The sequence below is a fragment of the Rhinatrema bivittatum genome, chromosome 4, assembly GCF_901001135.1.
Source record: "Rhinatrema bivittatum chromosome 4, aRhiBiv1.1, whole genome shotgun sequence".
Lineage (NCBI taxonomy): Eukaryota > Metazoa > Chordata > Amphibia > Gymnophiona > Rhinatrematidae > Rhinatrema > Rhinatrema bivittatum.
In genome coordinates, this window is record NC_042618.1 from 85,130,382 (window position 1) to 85,155,214 (window position 24,833).

General features: G+C 48.2%; 1 protein-coding gene across 6 annotated transcripts in view; it reads left to right on the top strand.

Annotated features, from left to right (window-relative positions):
* AREL1 (apoptosis resistant E3 ubiquitin protein ligase 1) overlaps positions 1-24,833 on the top strand; it is a 295,300-nt gene that overhangs the window by 86,859 nt on the left and 183,608 nt on the right. For all 6 annotated transcript variants that reach the window (XM_029598425.1, XM_029598426.1, XM_029598429.1 and 3 more), the window contains exon 4: positions 14,955-15,181. In XM_029598425.1, the coding sequence (XP_029454285.1) occupies positions 14,955-15,181 (227 nt within the window). The remainder of the gene's footprint in view (positions 1-14,954; positions 15,182-24,833) is intronic.

Consider the following 24,833-nt stretch of genomic DNA (forward strand, 5'->3'; position numbering starts at 1 on the left):
CTTCTTCAGGCGTGTCCTCTCAATGGCCAGACTGTAAGAGAATCAAGTTGGGTCTTCGTGGAGGATCAGGCCTTGCTGGAGCAGATCCGTGTGGGGGTAGGTGGAGAGGGCTCCCTGTCAAGAGTCTTCGCATGTCTGCATACCACGGCCTTCGTGGCCAGTCCGGGGCCACTAAAAGTACTAGCCCCCTGTGGTGTTCTATCTTGTGGATGATCCCACCCAGTAGCGGCCACGGGAGGAAGGCGTATATAGCAGGTCTTCCTGTACCCAGGTCTGGACGACGGCATCGATCCCTTGGGGTTGTGGTTCTCGTCTGTGACTGAAGAAGTTGGGGACTCAGGCGTTGGACCGGGTCCCCAGCGGCTTACTATCAATTGGAAGGCTGTGGACAACTGCATTCATTCCTCTGGGTCTAGACTCTCTCTGCTGAGGTAGTCCGCAATGATGTTGTCTTTTCCCGCGTTGTGGGCAGCTAAGATCCCTTGAAGGTTTGCTTCCACCCACGCCATTAGGGGATCTATTTCTAGGGACACCTCTTGACTTCTGGTCCCTCCCTGGCGGTTGATGTAGGCAACTGTTGTGGTGTTGTCCGATATGACATTGACAGATTTGCCCTGGAGTCTGGGGCTGAACCGTAGGCAGGCTAGTCTGACCGCCCGGGCTTCCAGTCAGTTGATGTTCCACCCCGACTCTTCCTTGTCCCATTGCCCCTGGGCCATCAGTTCCTGGCAGTGGGCTCCCCACCCTCGTAGGCTCGCATCCATGGTGAGCAAGATCCAGGTCGGTGGGGATAGCCTTACTCCCTTGCTTAGATGGTCTTCTTGTAGCCACCATTGGAGCTGGTTCCACACTTCCTCTGGGAGCTGGAGGCAAATGGAGTAGTCCTGGGACATCGGGTTCCACTGTGAAGGTAGGGAGCGCTGTAGCGGTCACATGTGAGCTCTTGCCCATGGGACCACTTCCAGGGTTTATTTATTTATTTTTATTCAAACTCTTTTAATATACCTATGATCAAGACAAATATCTTATCGTACCGGTTTACAGCGAAACCAGGGATAACCAATTAAGTAGAAGAAAGTTACAATAAACAGGGTGAAGAATTCAGGACAATTAAGAGAGTAAGAATTAGCTTAACATAGTGCTAGTAAAGCATATAGTAGGTTACATAACAAGCAACATAAAAATGGTAACAAGGCCAATGACCTAATAAGTAATTCGAACAGAAACAGTTCTTCAGGTACGGAGAGGAAAGGAGACATCTGTTAGGGGCGAGGGAGAAGGATTGAGGAGAAGGATATGTGTGTCATCGTTTGAGAAGTGACTCATCAAGGGAAGGCTTGTATGAAAAGCCAGGTTTTCAATTTCTTTCTGAAGGTAAAAGGGCATTGTTCCTGACGGAGCTCTGGGGGTAGTGAATTCAATTGAGGAGGACCTGCAGTGGAAAAAGCTCGTTTCTGATTGGAGGTGTGGGCTGAGGCTTTTGTAGGGGGAGCTTGAAGAGAACCTTTATATGCCGTTCTGATAGGTCTAGTAGAGGCGTGGAGTTTAAGTGGAATTTTGAGTTGGAAATTGGATTGAAGATAGATGGTTTTGTGGATAATGGTTAAGGTCTTAAATAGAATTCTATAGTTAATGGGTAGCCAGTGTAAGTTTTTAAGGATCGGTGTGATATGGTCCTTTCGAGAGTTTGTAAGGATCCTGGCTGCGGCATTTTGGAGCATCTGTAATGGTTTAGTTGTGCAGGCGGGAAGGCCGAGCAGTAACGCGTTACAATAGTCAATCTTTGAAAACAGTATGGCTTGAAAGACTGAGCGGTAATCATTAAAGTGTAGGAGAGATCTCAGCTGTTTTAGAACATGTAGCTTATGGAAGCATTCCTTTGTGGTGTTATTTATGAACTTTTTGAAGTTCATTCTGGTGTCAAGAATAACTCCGAGGTCTCTCACCTGGTTCACTAATGGTGTGGTAGGGTTGCTGATGAGGGGGTTGCAGTCATTGGGAGAGATGACTAGGAGTTCAGTTTTGGCAGTGTTAAGAACAAGGTTGAGGTTAGAGAGGAGGAAATTGGAGCGAAGGCAGCTGTTCCAGAAATTCAAGGTGTTGGAGGTGGAATCTGTGATGGGGATTAAGATCTGCACATCATCAGCGTAAATGAAGTGAGTCAAGTTAAGACTTTCTAGGAGCTGGCAGAGGGGTAGAAGATAGATATTAAACAGTGTGGGGGAGAGAGAGGAACCCTGGGGTACTCCATGGTTGGAAAGAACAGGGTGGGATTCTTTATCATTTATTCTGACCTTGTAGTTCCTATTATTGCGAGAGGATTTAAATCAATTGAGTGCCGAGCCAGATATGCCGATTTTCCCCAGACGGTTGATGAGGATTGAGTGGTTCACTGTGTCGAACGCTGCTGATATGTTGAGTAGAGCCAGTAGAAAGGATTGACCTTTGTCTAGGCCCATTAGGATGTTGTCTGTTAATGAAATTAGGAGGGATTCTGTGTTTAGGCGTTTCCGGAATCCGAACTGGGAAAGGTAGAGAAGGTTGTGGGAGTCTAGGTAATCTGTGAGTTGGTTGTTGACTAGTTTTTCCATTAGTTTGGTGATAAATGGTAAGTTGGCGTTGGGGCGAAAGTTTGCTAGGTTGGCAGGATCCAGGTTGAGTTTCTTTAGAAGAGGTTTTAGGGAAGCAATTTTTAAAGAGTCAGGGACAGTTCCTTGAAAGAGGGAGCAATTTATGATGTCAGCCAATGGCTTGGCTATGGTGTTTGGAAGGTAAGTAAGAGTTTAGAGGGTAGTTGGTCGGTAGGGTGGGACGAAGGCTTCATGTTCTTGATTATGGATTCAATTTCAAGTGAAGATGCGAGTTCAAATGATTCAAGTAGCGGTTTATGGATAGATGGGGGTGGGTTGTACAAGGGGGGAGGGAGGGAGTTTGATGTGGTCAGAGGTGCAAGTAAGTTGTAGATTTTCTTATCGAAGAATAAAGCCAGTTCGGTGGATTTGTTTTGGGCTTCTTCTTCTGGGATGATTGGAGGAATAGGTGTAGTGAGGACTGAGACATATGAGAATAATGCCTTTGGGTCGTATAGAAAGCTATGTATTTTTTTGGCGTAGAAATCTCTCTTAGTGCCTAATATGGTGATTCTGTAGTGGTTCATGGAGGTTCTGTAGGTAGTTTGTGAGGTGGGGGTGGATCCTGACGCCAGCGTTGCTCCTTGTGTCGTAGGTCTTGTTTGAGCTTCTTCAGTTCTGTTGAGAACCAAGGTTTTTTGTTGGGTCGGGCTGGGTTGATTTCTTTAGAAGTCATGGGGCAAATTTTGTTTGCTATTGAATACATGATGTTGAGCCATGAGGTCATAGCAGTGTCGGCGTTGGAGAGGTCCAAGTTAGGTAGATCCGTGGCGAGGCTGGAGCAGAGGTCGTCCATGGAGCATGGTTTTCTGAAGTGGATTGTTGATTTGGGGACGAAGGGAGTCAGTTTTTTTCTAATTGAAAGTTCAGTGTAGATGATCGAATGATCAGACCAGGGGATGGGGGTACAGGTGGGAGGGGAGGTGGGCAAGATGGATTCATTTATGAAAATAAGGTCCAATGTGTGGCCTGCTTTATGCGTGGGTTTATTTATTATTTGCTTGAAGCCCATGGCCCAGAATGACGATAGAAGGGCTTCACAGTTGGGTGTTGGTGAGGGGGAGTCAACATGGATGTTAAAATCTCCTAAAATGATGGCTGGGGAGTCCGTGTTGATGTGTTGGGCTATGATTTCGATGAGAGGAGAAGGGTCAGACTCTAGAAGCCCTGGGGGGCCGTAAATTAGGCATATTTGTAGCTGATTAGATGTGAATAGTCCAATTTCTAATTTAGTTGCCGATTTCTTAATTCTTTTTTTGCGGCTAACAATAATCTGCTCCCTCTTTTTTTAAGTCTGGGTAGAGAGAAGATGTCGTAGAGTTGTAGCGGCAGTTGATTAATTAGAGCTATATCTGTGTTTTGCAACCACGTATCGGTGATGGCACAGATATCAGGTTGGGTGTCCATCAGGTAGTCGTTGAGAATGTGTGATTTTTTTGTGAGGGATTGCGAATTGAGAAGTGTTAGGGTGATTAAAGAGAGACCCAGGAATTGAGTTAGAGGAGAGGTCATGATAGGAATCAGTGATCTATTTGAGCGTTGATAAGTGGGAGAGGGTAGTTTTCCTCTGTTAAGGTATGGGTGTGAAATAATAGGGATAGGAAACACTTGCATCATGGTGGGTTTATTAATTTGTTTGTAGGGGTTAGGTACAGGAAAACGAGTGAGTGTTACAGGGGGGACGAGGAGGATCCCCAGGGAGGGTGTAGAAGAACGAGTGAAAGACTGTGGCACTCTGAGGTTGCACAAGGGGGTGTATCTGTACGGTTGCCTGCGAGGTACTCCTGTTGTAAGAGTGTAGCTCTGCACGAGAGAGGCAATAGGAGAGCTTGAAGGGGGGGGGGGGCTTTCCTCCGGGTGTGTCAGGATCCGGGGTTACTGCAATCTCCTTCAGGATCCAGGGTTGATGTCATGAGGCTGAGGACTTTGAGGTAGTTCCATACTTTGGGGCAGAGACCTCCTAGCAGGTTTTGCAATTGGTTCATCAGTTTTCTTCTCCTTGTAGGGGGAAGAACGATCTTGTCTTGTTTGGTGTCGAACCGGACTCCCAGGTATTCTAGAGATTGGGAGGGCTGCAGACAGCTCTTATTTGTGTTGACGACCCACCCGAGGTTCTGCAGTAGATTCTTGACTCTGGTAGTCGCCTGATGACTTTCCTCTGGAGATTTTTCCCTGATCAGCCAATCATCCAGCTATGGATGTACGAGGAATCCTCCTTTCCTCAGTGTCGCTGCCACTACCACTATGATTTTGGTGAATGTCCAGGGGGCTGTGGCTAGCCCGAAGGGTACCACCCGGAACTGGTAGTGGTGGGGAAACAACAAGGAGGTGGAAGCCACAAAGAAGTATTTTCCAATCTTTATTAGTGGAGACGTAAAGTATGTGTTATTCCTTAATGAGCCCGACTCTGGCCGAGTTTCGCCACATTGAGTGGCTGCCTCAGGGGCTAAAAACAGACATATATAAAACAGTCAAACATAAATATATAATATCATAAAATCATAAAAATATGAAACCTTATAGATACATATAAAAAACATTAATAATTGGAAACAAACTTAAAAACATAAATAACAATGACAGAGGAATTGTGTGTGAGCAACATCAAAGTGCAGAGTACCTACATGTGCAGTGGTAAAAATATGTAAAATACCTGAATTATAAAACAAGTCAGAAGTGTAAAGATGGTGAGATGGACAGTGAAATGCTAAGAGAAATTAGGGAAGCTAACCAAATTGGTAGTGCAGTAATAATGGGAGACTTCAATTACCAGAAAATACACAGAAGCAAGCCTTGCACTAAGCAAGTATCCAAATATAACGTGCAAGGAAAAAGTTTCAGTTCCACCACAAGATATAATAGAAATTTTTCAGTTTTAATTCTTACAGTCAGTAGAAAACGGCAACTCCACGTTAGTGTATATAAACAGGTATCAGTCCCCCGACACGGTCCCGTGTTTCGCTGGTGGCTGCATCGGGAGGGACCACACAGAATATAAATTCTAAAATACAAACACAGTCAGTCAGAGTGGAACATGACATAAGAGGCTATAACAGTAACAGAGATACAATGTATACTTACATCCTTTAATCATATCATGGAGCGCAAACACCCTCACTATGTGAACACAATTTAAAGAAGAAGCCTTGGCGCCAAAAACAGGTGTCATCGCGAGACCGTCAAAAATAAGTCCCATATTCAGTTTAATCACTGTATTCACTCTTCACAAATTTCATTTTTGGACATTTTAATTTCTGTTGAAAATAATCATTTTGTCACTACACTCTTTCGGAAGTCAACCGATAGGAACACCCTTTTGACCTATTCAAGTTGTCACCCCAAACCTCTCAGGGATAACATTCCAACCGGCCAATTTCTTAGATTGCGGCGTTTATGCTCCTCCCGTGATGACTTTATAGCTAAATCCAGGGCGATGTCCTCAAGATTTTTAGAGAGGGGTTATCCCCCCCGAATTGTGAGAAATGCTTATAAAAGGGCATTATACACCTGCCGGGAATGGCTTTTCCTCCCCTCGTCTGATGATGCTGATACATCTTTTAACTGTATACTACCATTTTCTGTTGTCAGTAAAACAATATCTCTAATGATTCGTAGACATTGGCAGAATTTAGCATTATCTCCTCTACTGCGGGGTGACCTACGGTTTTCATTCCGCCGAGGTAGTAATCTGCGTGACCAATTAGTACATACGTCTTTTGGCAGGAACGAGGTGAACACTCGTGGGGTGGGTTGTCATAGCCCCTGCGGTCACTGCACGATGTGCAGCCACACTTCAGTCTCTTCTACTTTTCAACATCCCATCTCTGGACAGGTCTTTCATCTTCGTGGTGTATCTGACTGTACAACCAAAGGGGTGGTCTACGTGGTACAGTGCCCATGCCCTAGTTTATATGTTGGAAAAACTAAGAGAATGGTGAAAACTCGAATTATAGAGCACTGTTCCAACATTAGACTCCTTAGACTTGAGGAACCCCTGGTTTCCCACTGGACCACCTCGGGCCATTCCATCTCTGATCTTACCTTTTCAGTTCTAGAGATTGTTTCCCCCTCTACCCGGGGTGGGGATTACGCTGAGATGTTAGGTAAAAGAGAACAGAGATGGATTTACACTTTAAAAACCATTCACCCTCACGGACTCAATAAGGACATTGAATGGCATTTATTCGTGTAAATGGGGGCGGGACTTATTTTTGACGGTCTCGCGATGACACCTGTTTTTGGCGCCAAGGCTTCTTCTTTAAATTGTGTTCACATAGTGAGGGTGTTTGCGCTCCATGATATGATTAAAGGATGTAAGTATACATTGTATCTCTGTTACTGTTATAGCCTCTTATGTTATGTTCCACTCTGACTGACTGTGTTTGTATTTTAGAATTTATATTCTGTGTGGTCCCTCCCGATGCAGCCACCAGCGAAACACGGGACCTTGTCGGGGGACTGATACCTGTTTATATACACTAACGTGGAGTTGCCGTTTTCTACTGATTAAAACTGAAAAATTTCTATTATATCTTGTGGTGGAACTGAACTTTTTCCTTGCACGTTATATTTGGAGACTTCAATTACCCCAATATAGACTGGGTAAATGTATCATCGGGTCACGCTAGAGAGATAACGTTCCTGGATGGAATAAATGATAGCTTTATGGAGCAATTGGTTCAGGAACCGACGAGAGAGGGAGCAATTTTAGATCTAATTCTCAGTGGAGCACAGGACTTGGTGAGAGAGGTAACAGTGGTGGGGCCGCTTGGCAATAGTGATCATAATATGATCAAATTTGATTTAATGACTGGAAAAGGAACAGTGTGCAAATCCAAGGCTCTCGTGCTAAACTTTCAAAAGGGAAACTTTGATAAATGAGAAAAAATTGTTAGAAAAAACTGAAAGGAGCAGCTACAAAAGTAAAAAATGTCCAAGAGGCGTGGTCATTGTTAAAAAAAATACCATTCTAGAAGCACAGTCCAGATGTATTCCACACATTAAGAAATGTGGAAAGAAGGCAAAACGATTACCGGCATGGTTAAAAGGGGAGGTGAAAGAAGCTATTTTAGCCAAAAGATCTTCATTCAAAAATTGGAAGAAGGATCCAACAGAAGAAAATAGGATAAAGCATAAACATTGGCAAGTTAAATGTAAGACATTGATAAGACAGGCTAAGAGAGAATTTGAAAAGAAGTTGGCTGTAGAGGCAAAAACTCACAGTAAAAACTTTTTTAAATATATCCGAAGCAGAAAGCCTGTGAGGGAGTCAGTTGGACCGTTAGATGATCGAGGGGTTAAAGGGGCACTTAGAGAAGATAAGGCCATCGCAGAAAGATTAAATGATTTCTTTGCTTCGGTGTTTACTCAAGAGGATGTTGGGGAGGTACCCGTAATGGAGAAGGTTTTCATGGGTTATGATTCAGATGGACTGAATCAAATCACGGTGAACCTAGAAGATGTGGTAGGGCTGATTGACAAACTGAAGAGTAGTAAATCACCTGGACCGGATGGTATACACCCCAGAGTTCTGAAGGAACTAAAAAATGAAATTTCAGACCTATTAGTAAAAATTTGTAACTTATCATTAAAATCATCCATTGTACCTGAAGACTGGAGGATAGCAAATGTAACCCCAATATTTAAAAAGGGCTCCAGGGGCGATCCGGGAAACTACAGACCGGTTAGCCTGACTTCAGTGCCAGGAAAATAGTGGAAAGTGTTCTAAACATCAAAATCACAGAACATATAGAAAGACATGGTTTAATGGAACAAAGTCAGCATGGCTTTACCCAGGGCAAGTCTTGCCTCACAAATCTGCTTCACTTTTTTGAAGGAGTTAATAAACATGTGGATAAAGGTGAACCGGTAGATATAGTATACTTGGATTTTCAGAAGGCGTTTGACAAAGTTCCTCATGAGAGGCTTCTAGGAAAAGTAAAAAGTCATGGGATAGGTGGCGATGTCCTTTCGTGGATTGCAAACTGGCTAAAAGACAGGAAACAGAGAGTAGGATTAAATGGGCAATTTTCTCAGTGGAAGGGAGTGGACAGTGGAGTGCCTCAGGGATCTGTATTGAGACCCTTACTGTTCAATATATTTATAATGATCTGGAAAGAAATACGACGAGTGAGATAATCAATTTGCAGATGACACAAAATTGTTCAGAGTAGTTAAATCACAAGCAGATTGTGATAAATTGCAGGAAGACCTTGTGAGACTGGAAAATTGGGCATCCAAATGGCAGATGAAATTTAATGTGGATAAGTGCAAGGTGATGCATATAGGGAAAAATAACCCATGCTATAATTACACGATGTTGGGTTCCATATTAGGTGCTACAACCCAAGAAAGAGATCTAGGTGTCATAGTGGATAACACATTGAAATCGTCGGTTCAGTGTGCTGCGGCAGTCAAAAAAGCAAACAGAATGTTGGGAATTATTAGAAAAGGAATGATGAATAAAACGGAAAATGTCATAATGTCTCTGTATCGCTCCATGGTGAGACTGCACCTTGAATACTGTGTACAATTCTGGTCGCCGCATCTCAAAAAAGATATAATTGTGATGGAGAAGGTACAGAGAAGGGCTACCAAAATGATAAGGGGAATGGAACAACTCCCCTATGAGGAAAGACTAAAGAGGTTAGGACTTTTCAGCTTGGAGAAGAGACGACTGAGGGGGGGATATGATAGAGGTGTTTAAAATCATGAGAGGTCTAGAACGGGTAGATATGAATCGGTTATTTACTCTTTTGGATAGTAGAAAGACTAGGGGGCACTCCATGAAGTTAGCACGGGGGCACATTTAAAACTAATCGGAGAAAGTTCTTTTTTACTCAACGCACAATTAAACTCTGAAATTTGTTGCCAGAGGATGTGGTTAGTGCAGTTAGTATAGCTGTGTTTAAAAAAGGATTGGATAAGTTCTTGGAGAAGTCCATTACCTGCTATTAAGTTCACTTAGAGAATAGCCACTGCCATTAGCAATGGTTACATGGAATAGACTTAGTTTTTGGGTCTTGCCAGGTTCTTATGGCCTGGATTGGCCACTGTTGGAAACAGGATGCAGGGCTTGATGGACCCTTGGTCTGACCCAGTATGGCATTTTCTTATGTTCTTATGTTCAGCAATCTGAAGCAATTTCAAAAAACTCATCCGCAAACACATTTGTCTGTGAGAAATAAAAATTATTCACAATGTGACAAAGAATTTTTAATAAGAAATTTTGTAAAAAGGAAGGAATCTGAATAGAATAACGAACCTTATAAGAAATCAGGTGTTCTTAGTATCTTGCAAACGGCGTCATGAACTAGAGTAACAAAAATTTAAATAAACAAAGTAGACAATTGAATGGTCCTAATCGATGTGAAAAATTGTTTTTATACTTGGGCATATGCAAAACATTGTTTGTGTGTAAGATTCATTTAAAAAGTGAATTTCAACATATTTCTTCTTTATAAAAACTGCCATAAAACTGTCTTGCTGATGGTGCTTAAAAAATATCCAATATATTATTATATGAGAGCAACTGCTGCATGGATCCATACTATGTAAAACTTATTGGGAGGGCTGCAGACAGCTCTTATTTGTTTTGACGACCCAACCGAGGTTCTGCAGTAGAGTCTTGACTCTGGTAGTCGCCTGATGACTTTCCTCTGGAGATTTTGCCCTGATCAGCCAATCGTCCAGCTATGGATGTACGAGGATTCCTTCTTTCCTCAGTGTCGCTGCCACTACCACTATGATTTTGGTGAATGTCCAGGGGGCTGTGGCTAGCCCGAAGGGTACCACCCGGAACTGGTAGTGGTGGTCCAGGATCATGAAGCATAGGAAGCGCTGATACTCATCAGTTAAGACGATTATAAAAGATGGGTTTCATAAATTACGTGTATTAAGGAGATTAAAACCATTATTACATGCCAATGATTTCCGAACGGTGTGTCCAGGCATTAATTTACCCAAATGGATTATTGCAATGCCCTATGGTGGGAGTACCACAACTACTATTCGCCCACTGCATATTCTTCAGAATTCCGCGGCGCGACTCTTGACTGATACTAAGAAGTTTGATCACATCTCTCCTGTTTGATGGGCTACATTGGTTACCGGTCCAATATCGTATACAATATAAATGTTTAACTTTAATTCATAAAGCTGTGTACGGTACGAACTCTGAATGGCTGAATGCCTCATTGCGCATTCATGTGCCAACACGAAATTTGAGGTCCCTTGGACAGGCCTTATTGACTATCCCGTCACCCAAATTGGCTCATTTGAGCTCAGTAAGAGAGAGATCTTTGTCTTTGGCGGGACCACAGATGTGGAATTCTCTGCCTGATGAGATCCGGTTAGAAGAGAATATAAACAACTTTAGGAAACAAATAAAGACCTGGTTATTTGAGCAGGCTTTTCTCAATTAATTGAGATGAATATCTTATTCTTCAGATGGAGTCGCTATAGCTAGGGTGGAGAAGGGTGAAAGGATGAAGATCAGATGGAGAAGGGAGTGGAGAGGGGGGATAAATTTATGTAATTTGTAATATGGATAATAGGGTAATTTAGTAATATTATGAATGGATGGGGTATTACGATTATATTGTAAAATGATTTAGTTTAATTACTCATGGTAATGTAAGATGTATTGGATATGTTTTATATGTGGGTATTATTTGAGTGTTGCTACTGCAACTCAATTGTATGTAACCGCCTTGAAATGAACTTGAAAGTCGGTATATAAAGATGTATAAATAATAAATAAATGATGGACTGGGATGTGCAGGTAGGCTTCTGACAGGTCCAGGGATGTAAGGAATTCTCCCAGCTGTAATCGCCCTTATGACTGAGCGCAGGGTTTTCCATGCGGAAGTATGGTACCTCAGGTAGCAGTTGACAGACTTGAGGTCCAGTATGGGCTGGAAACATTCCTCTTTCTTGGGGACGATAAAATAGATGGAATAGTGCCCAGTATTTTGTTGCGTGGGCACTGGCATGGCCTTTAGGGCGAGTAATTTTCCAGTGTGGTTTCCACTGCCGTCCTCTTGGAGATTGCGTGGCAAGGAGATTTCACAAACTTGTCCGGAGGGATGTTGTGCAGTTGAGAGAGTATCCCTCTCGAATGATGGTTAGGACCCACTTGTCCGCTGTTATGTCGATCCATCTTTGATTGAATAGGGCAAGCCTGCCCCCTATGGATTCTTCCTGTGGATGGGTCGGCTGAATCTCATTGTGGCGTGCGGCTGGAGCCTGTGCCAGAGCTGGCTCCCCTCTTGTTGTGTTTGTTCCGAAAGGACTGGCCCCTGCCTGCGGGGCGAGGTACTTGATATGTACTCTTTTAGGGTCTAAAACGCTGTGATCCTCTGCCCTTAGGTAATTGGGGAGAGGGGCATTGGCTTCTTTTGTTCTTGTCCTCCGGTAGCCGAGGTACTGGGGAATCGCCCCATTTGTCAGCTAACTTCTCCAGCTCCACGTCCGAACAGGAGGGGCTCCTTAAAGGGCATTCTCGTGAGTTTCGTCTTGGAAGTTGCAATCGGCTGACCAACTTCGGAGCCAGAGTTGCCTTCTGGCTGCCCTATGGATGAGACGCCCCTGGCTGAGGTGCGCACCAGGTCGTAGGTCACGTCTGTGAGGAAGGATATTGCTGGTTCTAGTGCTTTGGGTATGGTAGCGTTCCTGGTCATTGATAAGCAGGCGCGTGTCCAACCACGGCACAGCAGGCCGCAATCTGCAGCGACATGGCTGATACGTCGAATGACTGTTAAGGATGGATTTCCTGACGTCTGTCCTGGGCATCCTTGAGTGCCGCCCTCTCATCGACAGGAATGGTAGTGCGCTTTGTGATCGCGCAGACCATGGCGTCTACTTTGGGGAACTCCAGAAGATCTCTGGCTGAGAGTTCCCAGTGGATATAGGGCTTCCAGGGCCCACCCCCCTTTGAAACTGGCCTCTGGAGCATCCCATTCCAAGTCCGATCAGCTGTTGTACGGCTTGCAGCAAAGGGAAATGGCGGGAGGCCTGACGGAGCCCTTCTAGGAGAGGGTTCGTCTTTGGTTCCTCTGTGGCACTTGTTGCCTGGAATGGCGAGCTCCTTCAAGCTGAGAGACACGAGATCTGGTAGCTCGTCTTTGGAGAAGAAACGCCTCATGGTTTGGTAAGGTTCCATTCCTGGAGGTATTTTCCCCTTCCCTCCAGGGAGTCTTGATCCTCGTCCGAGGTGTCGGTGTTTCCCTATGGTGAGGTTTTTGGCCGGGGGTGAGCACTTCACTGGAAGGCCTGGAGGGCCCAGGGAGGCAAGGGTCCTCTGGTGGCGGATTGTTCGTGCCATCGGTGGCGGTTGCATGTGGACAAAGGTATGTAGACCCTTAAAGAATTCTACCCAGAGAGAAGGATCCTGGGTCTAAGATTAAAGGCCGCTGCGTTCCCCAGGAGACCCCGTTTGAGGAGGGTCGGGCTGGGGATAGAGAGGTCTGGGGTACTATCAGTGGATCCGGATTCCTGTACTGGGTGGGAGGGCCTTGTCCAGGTTTCTCCCAGGGCCTCCTCACATTGTAGATACGGCCCGTAGCCTCCTCGTGCTGGCGGCAGCTCTTATGTGGCAGGCTGGGCAGAGAGCTTGTGCCTTGGTTTTTCTTGGCTGGTGGTGACATGGTTTTGTGCGCGTAGGTCGTTGAACACCCGGTCTGTGTGTTTATATGCGCGCCGGAAGGCTTAGCTATGCGTTCTGGGTGTGCCCAAGATGCGCGTGTAGGCTGGGAATGCTCGCTCGCTGAGATGCGTGCGCCGCTGTGTACACAAGTAATTTGTGTGCCCGGCTCGTCCCTGTGCGCACGGTTCAGTTGCGGACAGAGCGGCGAAAAGGCAGTCGCGGACCATGCGAGCAAGATGGCGACCACTCCAGAGGTCTCAACGTGGGAGGGCCCTCGTATCCGATCGGGGTCTAGCCCAGACTGGGCTGATCAACCCGGTAGCACTGACGCTGGCTGGCGATCTGTGTGGCTATCCAAGCCTCGGAGACCAGACCACTTAGAAACACTATTTCTAACTTACTTGTCTCGACGCTTCCCGGTTCGTTCCGGGCGGTCTCCGGCTGCGGGGGAGAGGGAAAATACCTGCACCGCCACGCCCGGTATTGCACCCACGGCCTACAGCCGCACCCGATGTCGGGGGGCTAAGTCCACGCCGGGAACCGGGCTACCGGACCGAGGGCTCACCTCTGAGGGATCTCTGAAATCACCTCGAGAATTCTCAACTGGGGGGATGGACCCAATGGTGTCACCGCAGGAGAGGGGGTCGTCTGTAGAGGTAAGATTTCTCTTTGGTTTGAATACTCTAATGCTGAGCAAGCGTGTACAGAGTCCCGAACTGCTATGGCGACGGAAAAATACTGAAGAGCTGCACTTCCTGCAGGGTACATGTACTAGGGCTGACGTCAGATTGAATCTGATCCTTCTCCAACTGCTATCAGGAGCACACTATACCCACCGGTCCTGAGTCCATCTGCTACACGCTAGGAAAGGGCTCCTTCTCTCTGTTCCCAGGTGGGCCGCCTGGTGAGTGCAGACTGGTTTTAGCCACACTAGATCTGCGGAGAAGGTCGTGTATACCTTTGCCAGACAGTACTGCTGCATGTCCAGGCTCCGCACGTTGACGTTTTGGTTGGGAGCGTTCTTCCAGCGCGACTCTCACAGTCCCACCCAGGTAAGGAAGCTCCGGTACATCCCAGCAGTCTGGATTGATCCAGGTTCGTACAGGGAAAGGAAAATTGATTCTTACCTGCTAATTTTCATTCCTGCAGTACCACAGATCAGCTCAAGAGTCCTGCCGTCTGGGGAACAGGAGTTTTTATTCTGGAGAGTCTGCTCGATCCGTATCTTTTTCTGATTCTTCTGAGGAATGGCACAGGTTTCCCATAATCCTTTTAAGGAGTTCTGTAATTTAACAATTTTCCTTGTCCGCTGCTCATTCTGGGGGAAGTTTTTAATGTTTACTTACTAACTTCGTTTTTCAAGGTTTTTTTGGTACTTATATTTCTGCTTGGGTATTGATTAAATATTGAGGAGGTGCAGGAGCCAACACCTAAGAAAATGTCTCCATCTCCGTCTGCTGGCAGGGAGGCAAACCAGGAGTCTGGACTGATCTGTGATACTACAGGAACAAACATTAGCAGGTAAGAACCAATTTTCCTTTCATATTACAGCCCAAACTGAGCAGCCTAACCTCCCAGCTGAATCTGCCAAAATGTATGTGCATGCTTTGCCTGCAGGTGACTCAGGCCGTGTATCTCTCTTAAGGTGGGACACTCAATTTCTCTCTCTCTCTCTCTAGGTGGTATCACAGTGTCTGTAGTTGCATTCTTTTTCACAATTAAGTTTCTCTTTGAGTTTGCCGCGCGAGTTGTCAGCTTTCTTCAAAATGAGGACCGGGATCATAGAGGAGAGCGTACAATCTATGACTACGTGCGAGGAAATTACTTGGATCCCCGGTCCTGCAAAATCTCCTGGGATTGGAAGGACCCCTGCGAGGTGGGTCACACCATGGCCTTCCAAGTGCATGTAAGTGGTGCTTTTTATTCATTGTATCCTGCCTGCTGTGACATGGACAAGAGATGGCCTTCTCTCATTTATCAGGCGCTACTGAGTGTTTTCTGCTTTTGCATGTGAACCCTTGCATCTCATCTCAGTGTTGTGCATGTGTGGGTCATGACATGCCACACTCGTGCTCTATGGCAGTGAGGATGTACTCAGTCTACCCTTTGTGCGAGGGCATGGATGGATATGAGGAAGTTCCTCTCTCGTAGATGTAGTGGTATCACTGCATGTGTTTAATGGTAGCCATGGTATCTTCTGATCTGTTTCTATGGCATGTGCCTGCATACCACAGGTCACTGGTACTGTGTGAAAATGCTTTATGTAAAAAGTTGGTACGTCTGTGATTCGTGAAGCTATTTTAGACTTGTTTTTGACCGTAGCGGTGATATGTGTTGAACTTCCAGATCCCCAAAGCAAAGATTTTGGAGAAGACCCTACGACTCCTTCCTGGGACGTTGGGGTCCTCTTCTAATGTCTGGCTCATCTCCATGCGCCCCCCTTAAACTCACAGGGGCTTATGATTTGGTAGGAAGTCACTAGCCTATGAAACAGGGGCACTGGTGCCTGCTGTTGCCAAGCTCTCTTCTTACTGCCTTGTTCCGCATCTGTTCCCTTCCCCACTCCCGCTTCCTAGGTTCTCTCCTACTCTTCCCCCCTACTTCCAGGTAGCCCAGCGGTGGTAGCACTAGAAGGGTGCTCACAGGTGCCCCTTTTCCTGCTCGGGATGTCCCATGCAGGCTGAGCTTGCATTAGGGCTTGCCAGCATTTGGTGTTGACTTTGTGGGTGATCAGCGGCTGCCAGGACCTCCTGCCTCTTGGGCCCTTTTGTACTGCTCAGGCAGAATATGGGCCACTGGACTGCAGCTGTCAAAGTACCTTATGATGCCATCAATCGCTGTGAGAGCGGCTGATTGTGTGCCATTCGTCATGCTGGTCAGAGACGGACGTTCCTGTTCCAGTGCAGTACTGGAAATGGAAAGTTTATTAGCGATGTAATGTGTGTGAGAAAATCGCCAACTTATTTACAAGCAGAGTGCAGTAGCTAAGAGATGCAGATTGTATCACAGTTAGAAACAAAGCTTCCAATTTTTCACTGAATACATGACACTAAACTTTTGGCTCTGGCAGTACTGAAGTGAGTTACCCTGTTCTATTGACCTGAAGCTAGGGTTAAAATGAATGGAAATGGTATTGATAAGTACGATGAAGCAGGGGTTTCACACAGGCTGAAGCAACCTAAAGGGAGCTCTAAAGGGAATCCTTAAGAGAACACTGCTTTAAGGGGAAAAGAAAAAGTTAACAAAAGTTGGCTAGGGGATTGTAAAGCCAGAAGGAACAGGAAACACAGGGCTGCTGGGAAATGTAGTTTGGAGAGCTTTGGTAGAGAACCACTTAACAGGTCAATCCAGTAACGAGCGTTTCCTAGCGTGTAGCCAGATGGACTCAGAAAAAGTGGGTATAGTGTGCTCGTGCTAGCAGTTGGAGATGGATCTGACGTCAGCACGGGTATATATACCCCCACAGGAAGTGAGACAATTCAGTAATTTCCGTCTCCAAAGCAGTTTGGAGAGCCTGCACGCTCGCTGAGCGTGTTTTCCAATCTACTTTCTACTTGCTAAAATTCTACAGAACAACGAGCCCCGCACTCCTGTGGTGATACCCTCGGGTCCCTCCCCAAGTTGAGTTTCCTGGGGTGATTTCCGCGATCCCTCGGAGGTCTACGCCTCTGTCTGGTGGCCGAATCGTGGCAGGGACCTAGCCCCCGAGCGAGAAGGGCTTGGGTCGGGCTGAGAGGTGCCTCGGTCCCGGCGTGGACCTAGAGGCAGCGGGTGCATTTCCTCAAGCGCGACGGTGAAGGTATTTCCCCTTTCCCCCCGCAGCCGGAGACCGCCCGGGTTCCAGCCGGGAAGCGCCGAGGATCAGGTAAGGCGTACATCTCTTACTTTTGGTCTCCGAGGTACGAGGATCGGCGCCGTTGCCTGTAGGCGGCACGCCGTGGAGGTCGCCATTTTGTCGGCCTTGTTCAGGTATTGAGCACCCATGATAGGCGCCTGTATCGTATTGTTGTAGCGTATATTGCTGACCGCATATTATTGAGCGCATATTGTATATCATTTAGCGCTGACCGCATATTGAGTGTATATTGTATTGAGTGTATATTGCTGACCGCATATTGTATTGAACGTATATAGCTGCCGCATATTATTGAGCGCATATTGTATTAAGCGTATATTGCTGACCGCATATTATTGAGCGCATATTGTATTGAGCGCATATTGTATTGAGCGTATATTGCTGACCGCATATTGTATTGAGCGCATATTGTATTGAGCGCATATTGTATTGAGCGCATATTGTATTGAGCGCATATTGTATTGAGCGCATATTGTATTAGGCGCATATTCTTCAGCACGCAATGGAACATTCGAATGCCCCGGCGTCTCCGGCGGCGGCGCCTCCTGATTCCGGCGTGAAAGCTCTCGGCCTCTGCTCAGCATGCCAGCTTAGAGCCACGCAGATCGAGGAGCCAGACTCCCTTTGTGTCCAATGTGAGGAGGCAGTGGGAGCCTCGGGCCAGGACCAGTCTCAACCGAGGTTTGCTGACAGTTCCCCAGGGGCCACCCCGGATCTAGCGGGCAGTCTCGAACAACCTGGGATCCCGGGGGACCTGGTACCCCGACGACTAGAGACCGCTTCCATTTCCTGGGTGGATCTCTTTAAGGGGATCCATGCCTTTGTACAGATGCAATCAGCTTCCCGTCCAGGCCCTGCTGCTGCTCCAGCTGATCCTGCCCCTGGACCTTCGCGCCCTTATCGTGGGCAAGAACGCCTGCCTCCGGGCAGTCCGGTTCAGGCGGACCCTGATGTTTCAGAGGACGAGTCCGAACCCTCCGAGGAGGGGGAACTTCCCTCGGGGATTGAGCCATATCGAACCATGAGGCGGTTCTTTCCCAAAGAAGATCTCTCCGACCTGGTATCTCAGTGCCTGGCGGAGTTGGCTATTTCAGGCCCCAGCACTACGGTGCCATCTACACAGAACCCTCTGCTGGAAGGTCTTCTTCCTACAGCCCGCCATTTTCCCTTCTTGCAAGCCGCACAGCAACGGATAGATTTGGAGTGGAATGCGCTGGAGGCCTCATTCAAAGGGGTCGGGCCCTGATGGGCATGTACCCCCTGGATCCGGCAATCAAGGAGATGCTGGCGTGCCCTCAGGTGGACACCTTGGTTAGCGCGGTGGTCAAGCGCACTACCATTCCAGTTGAGGGGGGGGCGGCCCTCAAGGACCCTCATGACCGGCGACTGGACGCCATCCTGAAACAGACCTTTGAGGTGGTAGCTCTATCTTTGCGAATCGCAACCTGCTGCACAGTGGTGACGCGTTCCTGTTTGTCACAGGTCAGGAACAATGCTCCAGCAGCAGACATATGGAGTCCGCTCTCTCGTTCCTCACGGATGCTGCATCCGACCTAGTCCGTACAACAGCCAAGGGGATCTCATCCTCTGTAGCTGCCAGGAGGCAGCTCTGGATACGGAATTGGTCAGCCGATGCTCCTTCTAAGACACGCCTCACCAGAATGCTCTTTAAGGGCTCTCTCCTGTTCGGCAGCGACCTTGATAAACTGGCCAGCACATGGGGCGCCTCTCCAGTACCTTGACTGCCAGAAGATAGGTTCAAGAGGAACCAGCGCGCCTTTCCAAGGCCATCCAGAGGCAAAAGCTCCCAACGCTTCACTCCCTATAGGAGTCGCTACCAGGCACCTCGTCCTCATGCCAGGAACCAGTCCTTTCGGACCAAGCAGCATAAGAGGGGAGCCGGCTCGGGTTCAGGGCCCGGCCGTGCCTCCAATGAGAATCAGCCGATCCATCCAGGGGACGGAGCCATAGGGGGCAGGTTAACCCTCTTCTACCCCAGATGGGTCGTGATTACGTTGGATCAGTGGGTCCTCGCCATCATCCGAGAGGGATATTATCTGGACTTTCATCATCTCCCTCCGGACAGGTTTGTGGAATCTCCATGTCCAATCCACAAGAAGGCAGCATTGGAAGCTACCCTGGCGAGGCTCCTGTCCTTGAAAGCCATAATCCCAGTACCTGCATGGGAAATGGATTCTGGACATTATTCCATTTATTTCATAGTACCCAAGAAAGAGGGCACTTTCCAGCCTGTCCTGGACCTCAAGTCAGTCAACCGATACTTAAGGGTCCCGAGGTTTCGCATGGAAACTCTGCGCTCAGTCAAGACCGCAGTACAGCCAGGAGAAATCCTCACGGCCTTAGACTTGTCAGAAGCCTACCTGCATATCCCGATCCATCAGGATCATCAGCACTACCTACGCTTCAAGGTTCTGGGACACCACTTCCAGTTCCGGGCTTTGCCCTTTGGGCTAGCCATGTCGCCGCGGACCTTCACCAAGGTGATCGTGGTGGTAGCAGCGGCGCTCAGACGGGAAGGAATCCTGGTCCATCCCTACCTAGACGATTGGCTGATCAGGGCGAAATCACAAGAGGAGAGCCATCGGGCAACCAACAGAGTGATCGCCCTTCTGGAAAGCCTGGGATGGGTAGTCAACCTAAACAAGAGCTGCCTACAGCCTTCCCAATCACTGGAATACCTGGGAGTCCAGTTCGACACCCAGGCAGACAAAGTCAGTCTCACCACCAAGAGAAGGTTAAAACTTCAGACGCGTCTCTGGTCCTTGATGGGAGCCAGCCAGCCCATAGCTTGGGATTATCTGCAGGTTCTCGGCCTCATGGCATCCACTCTGGAAGTGGTACCCTGGGCAAGGGCCCATATGAGACCTCTACAAAGCTCCCTGCTCTCTCGCTGGAGCCCCCGCTTCCGGAATTACTCCGTGCATCTACCTCTACCAGCCAGAGTGCGGACCCAGTTACGGTGGTGGTTGCAGTCCAACCACACGAGCAGGGGGTCGAAGATGTCCTCCCCCACGTGGATTCTGCTCACCACAGATGCCAGCCTGAGCGGATGGGGAGCACACTGCGAAGAACTCGCCGCACAAGGGCGGTGGAACAGAGAAGAGTCAGGGTGGAACATCAACCGCCTAGAGGCACGGGCAATCCGGTTAGCTTGCCTGCAATTTACTCACAGACTGCGGAACCGGGCAGTCAGAGTGATGTCCGACAACGCCACCATGGTGGCATACATCAACCGTCAGGGCGGAACCAGAAGCCGACAGGTGTCTCTAGAGATAGCCCCGCTGATGGCTTGGGCAGAGGCGAATCTTCAGGACATCTCCGCCGTCTACATTGCCGGAAGGGACAACACCATGGCAGACTTCCTCAGCAGAGAAAGCCTAAACCCGGGGAAATGGCAGCTGTCGCCCACAGCCTTCCAGATGATTGTGGATCACTGGGGGATTCCGGACATGGACTTATTAGCGGACAGGTCCAATGCTCAAGTACCCAGATACTTCAGCCGCAAGCGAGATCCGTTCTCTCACGGGATCGACGCCCTGGTTCAGCCATGGCCTCCAGGGGCCCTGCTATACGCCTTTCCTCCGTGGCCCCTGCTGGGCACCCTTATCCACAAGATTCAGAAGCACCGGGGCCTAGTTCTTCTAGTGGCACCAGACTGGCCAAGAAGACCCTGGTATGCGGACATGAGAAGACTACCGGCAGGGGAGCCCCTTCCCCTGCCTCCGCTCAGGGACCTGCTACGTCAAGGTCCCATCCTTCACGAGGATCCAGCTCAATTCTCTCTTACGGTCTGGCCATTGAGAGGGCTAGACTGAAGAAAAGAGGTTACTCGGAGCCGGTGATAGATACACTCCTCCGAGCTCGCAAGTTCTCCACATCCCTCACCTACGTAAGGATCTGGAGAGTATTTGAAGCCTGGTGCGACACTCACGGCACCAATCCACATGCGACCACAATCCCTATTGTGTTGGATTTCCTGCAAGATGGACTTCAGAAGGGTCTCTCCCTCAGCTCCATCAAGGTTCAGGTGGCTGCGCTGTCTTGCTACGGTCCCAGGAGGTATGGCAAGACCATTGCCACGCACTCAGATGTTTCCCGCTTCCTGAAAGGAGTCAAGCACATTCGTCCGCCACTGAAGTGGCTAGTGCCTCTGTGGAACCTCAACATAGTTTTGGATTTCCTCGCGGGATCCACCTTCAGACCCCTTCGGGGCCTGTCTCTCCGTTCTCTAACTTTGAAGATGGTGTTTTTGCTGGCCGTATGTTCAGCACGCCGTATCTCGGAGCTACAGGCGCTGTCCTGCCGTGATCCCTTCCTTAGGATCACTCCAGAGGCTATCCATCTTCGCACGGTTCCATCCTTCTTGCCGAAGGTAGTCTCTCAGTTTCACCTCAATCAAACCATATCCTTGCCAACCACGGCGGGTTTGAAGAAATCTGAAGAAGGGCTTTTGCTACGCCATCTCGACATCGGCAGATTGCTGCCCAGATATCTGGAAATGACAGACACAGTACGAAAGACAGACCATCTGTTCGTCCTGCACAGCGGGAAGAAACAAGGAGAAGCGGCCTCTCGGCCCACCATCGCCCGCTGGATTAAAGAAGTCATCAGAGCGGCCTACGTAGAGGCCGGGAAGTCACCGCCTCTACAAGTCACGGCTCATTCTACCAGAGCCCAAGCAGCATCTTGGGCGGAATCTAGGATGCTGTCGCCTGCAGAAATATGTAAAGCGGTGACATGGTCCTCCCTCCATACCTTCTCCAGGTTCTACCGTCTGGATGTCCAGGCCAGGGAGGACACGGCATTTGCGAGAGCGGTCCTCAGGCAGCCTTCCACCCAGTCCGGGAGTAAAGCTTTTGTACATCCCACTTGTTCTGAGTCCATCTGGCTACACGCTAGGAAATGTTGAGATTACTTACCTGATAATCTCGTTTTCCTTAGTGTAGACAGATGGACTCAGCATCCCGCCCGGCTGCCAGTATACAGGGGTTTCACCGATTCAAGGTAAGCCTTATCACTTCTTACATGAGTGCGTCCACTCTACCAGGTGTCGACGCCTTCCGGTTGGGAATGCTGGCGGTCTCCAGCTACTATCAATCGGTCAGGGGAATCCTGTTTTCACTATTTCATTGATCATCAGTACACATATATCCATAACAGCTTTTGCAAGGAAGATTACTGAATTGTCTCACTTCCTGTGGGGGTATATGTACCCGTGCTGACGTCAGATCCGTCTCCAACTGCTAGCACGAGCACACTATACCCACTTGTTCTGAGTCCATCTGCCTACACTAAGGAAAAGGAGATTATCAGGAAAGTAATCTCAACAGTAGGAAGAGCTGCGTTAGTGCCCGGCGCACCCGCGGTTGCCGCACGCACAGTGCAGCTCACCTACCACTCGATCCTGTATGTAAATAATTTGCAAATGCAAGCTGCGTCTAAGAAGCGTCCGTGAAGCGTTGGGCCCGCGCAATCCGTTTTACTGTATAGAGCGCTATACAGCACCTATACAGTAACCTGGGTGCGCGGGCCTAACACTTCACGGACACGCTGGTATCTGTCATTTCAAATGACATTTGAAATGACAGGTACCAGGAAGTGGATGGTTCTCCGACGCTCGGCATTGTCAGCCCTCTCCTCTCCTCCCGAAGCAACAAAAGCGGAAAAAAAGCGAAAAAAAAAAAGTTGCGAGAGAGAGAGGGGAGAGAGGACGGGCAATCCTACGCTCGGGACTGCCAGTCCTCTCTCCCCTCCTCCCAAAGCAAGGCGCGAAAAGCAGCCTTGCTCCGGGAGGAGGGGAGAGAGGACTGGCAGTGTAAAGCGACGAAGCGACTTACTTTTTTTGCAGCCCCCCTCTGGAGACGGACATCGACGAGGACGACCGCGGCTCCCTGCCTCCAGCTGCCCGCGAAGATGGACGCCTGCACGGGCGAAAGCAGCCCCTGTTCGTGTAAAACCCTTGAAATTATTATTTTACGCGATGAGTTTATTCTACTTGCATGTGAATGGAAAAGGGAATGGGAAAATCGCTTTTGTTGCTTCGGGAGGAGGGGAGAGGACTGGGGCTGCCCTGGAGACCAGCATCCATGGACGCGGCCAGGGCAGGTGAGCAGGGGCTGGGGGAAAGTTTGCCGTCTACCATTACCCCTGCCTCTAACGCGGGGTAGGGGTAGGCGGTAAGTTAGCAGGTTAAACGCGCGGCAAAACGGCAGGGTAAAAAAGCGATAGTCGGGGCGCGCGTTACTGGATGGTAGGGAATAGCTAATTCGTTCGTTTGCATGCAATATACATGCTGTGAGCGGAAGGGGTTGCCCGGGGATTTAAGGACGCGGTAAGAGTACGTTAAAGGGGATTGGGGATCGCAGGAAGGGCTAACGCGGCCGGAAAGTGAGTAGAAAGCGGGTTAGGAACGGGGAAACCGCGGACTTTACAGGATTGACCTGTAAGTTAGTGGCTCTCAACAGATGTGTCGCAGAGCCAGCAGACGGCTGCTCTTCCTCTTCAGTCTGGGCAGGAGTTGGCTGACTTCTCTTTTATTGGGTATGACAGGAAGCTGCTCTTGCTTCCTTCTCCTTTCCCTGGCCAGTGAGAGGTTGTTCCCTCCTCCTTCACCAGATCAGAACGTGATATCATCAACTCCTGTTCATATGGGCCCAACAGGACACCAACTTTATCTTCCTCTGCCTGGCCTGGCAGTGAGGCTGCCGATGCTCTCTCCACCCCATGGGGCCTGGATGTGAAAGCAGGAGCATAAGGGAGAAATGCTGCTACTGCCGCCTCATCTTCCTGTCCTCAATGTTTCTTCCACTCATCTGCTGCTGATAAAGAGGGAGGGAGACTCTGGATTGGACTGAAGTCTTTTCTGCTGGCTGGGAGCCAGGAGAACATAAGAACATAAGAAATTGCCATGCTGGGTCAGATCAAGGGTCCATCAAGCCCAGCATCCTGATTCCAACAGTGGCCAATCCAGGCCACAAGAACCTGGCAATTACCCAAACACTAAGAAGATCCCATGCTACTGATGCAATTAATAGCAGTGGCTATTCCCTAAGTAAACTTAATTAATAGCAGTTAATGCACTTCTCCTCCAAGAACTTATCCAAACCTTTTTTGAACCCAGCTACACTAACTGCACTAACCACATCCTCTGGCAACAAATTCCAGAGCTTTATTGTGTGTTGAGAAGTCAGTAGGAATCACTTCTCTTGAGACCTACTCCTGCTCCCACCTCCTCCTCTGCCTATTTTGCTCTCTTGTTCTCGCCCGGATAATCAATAGTCTATCAGGAGAGGCCACAGCAGCTGCAGGAAGAAGTATTTCCTAGTGGCTGTCTGCCATGTATTTTCAAGATATATGGCTGGCAGTATTATGCAAGGGCTCCCACGTGAAAGTTGTATTAGCTGTTGTAAGAACATACATACATCCTGCTGCTTCCTCTAACACTAAATCATGCACATCCTGTCATCCCATAGATACACATACAGAGTAGTAAAAGAAACATAACCCCATACAGACTGGATAAGAACATACATACATCCTGCTGCTTCCTCTAACACTAAATCATGCACATCCTGTCATCCCATAGATACACATACAGAGTAGTAAAAGAAACATAACCCATTACAGACTGGATAAGAACATACATACATCCTGCTGCTTCCTCTAACACTAAATCATGTGC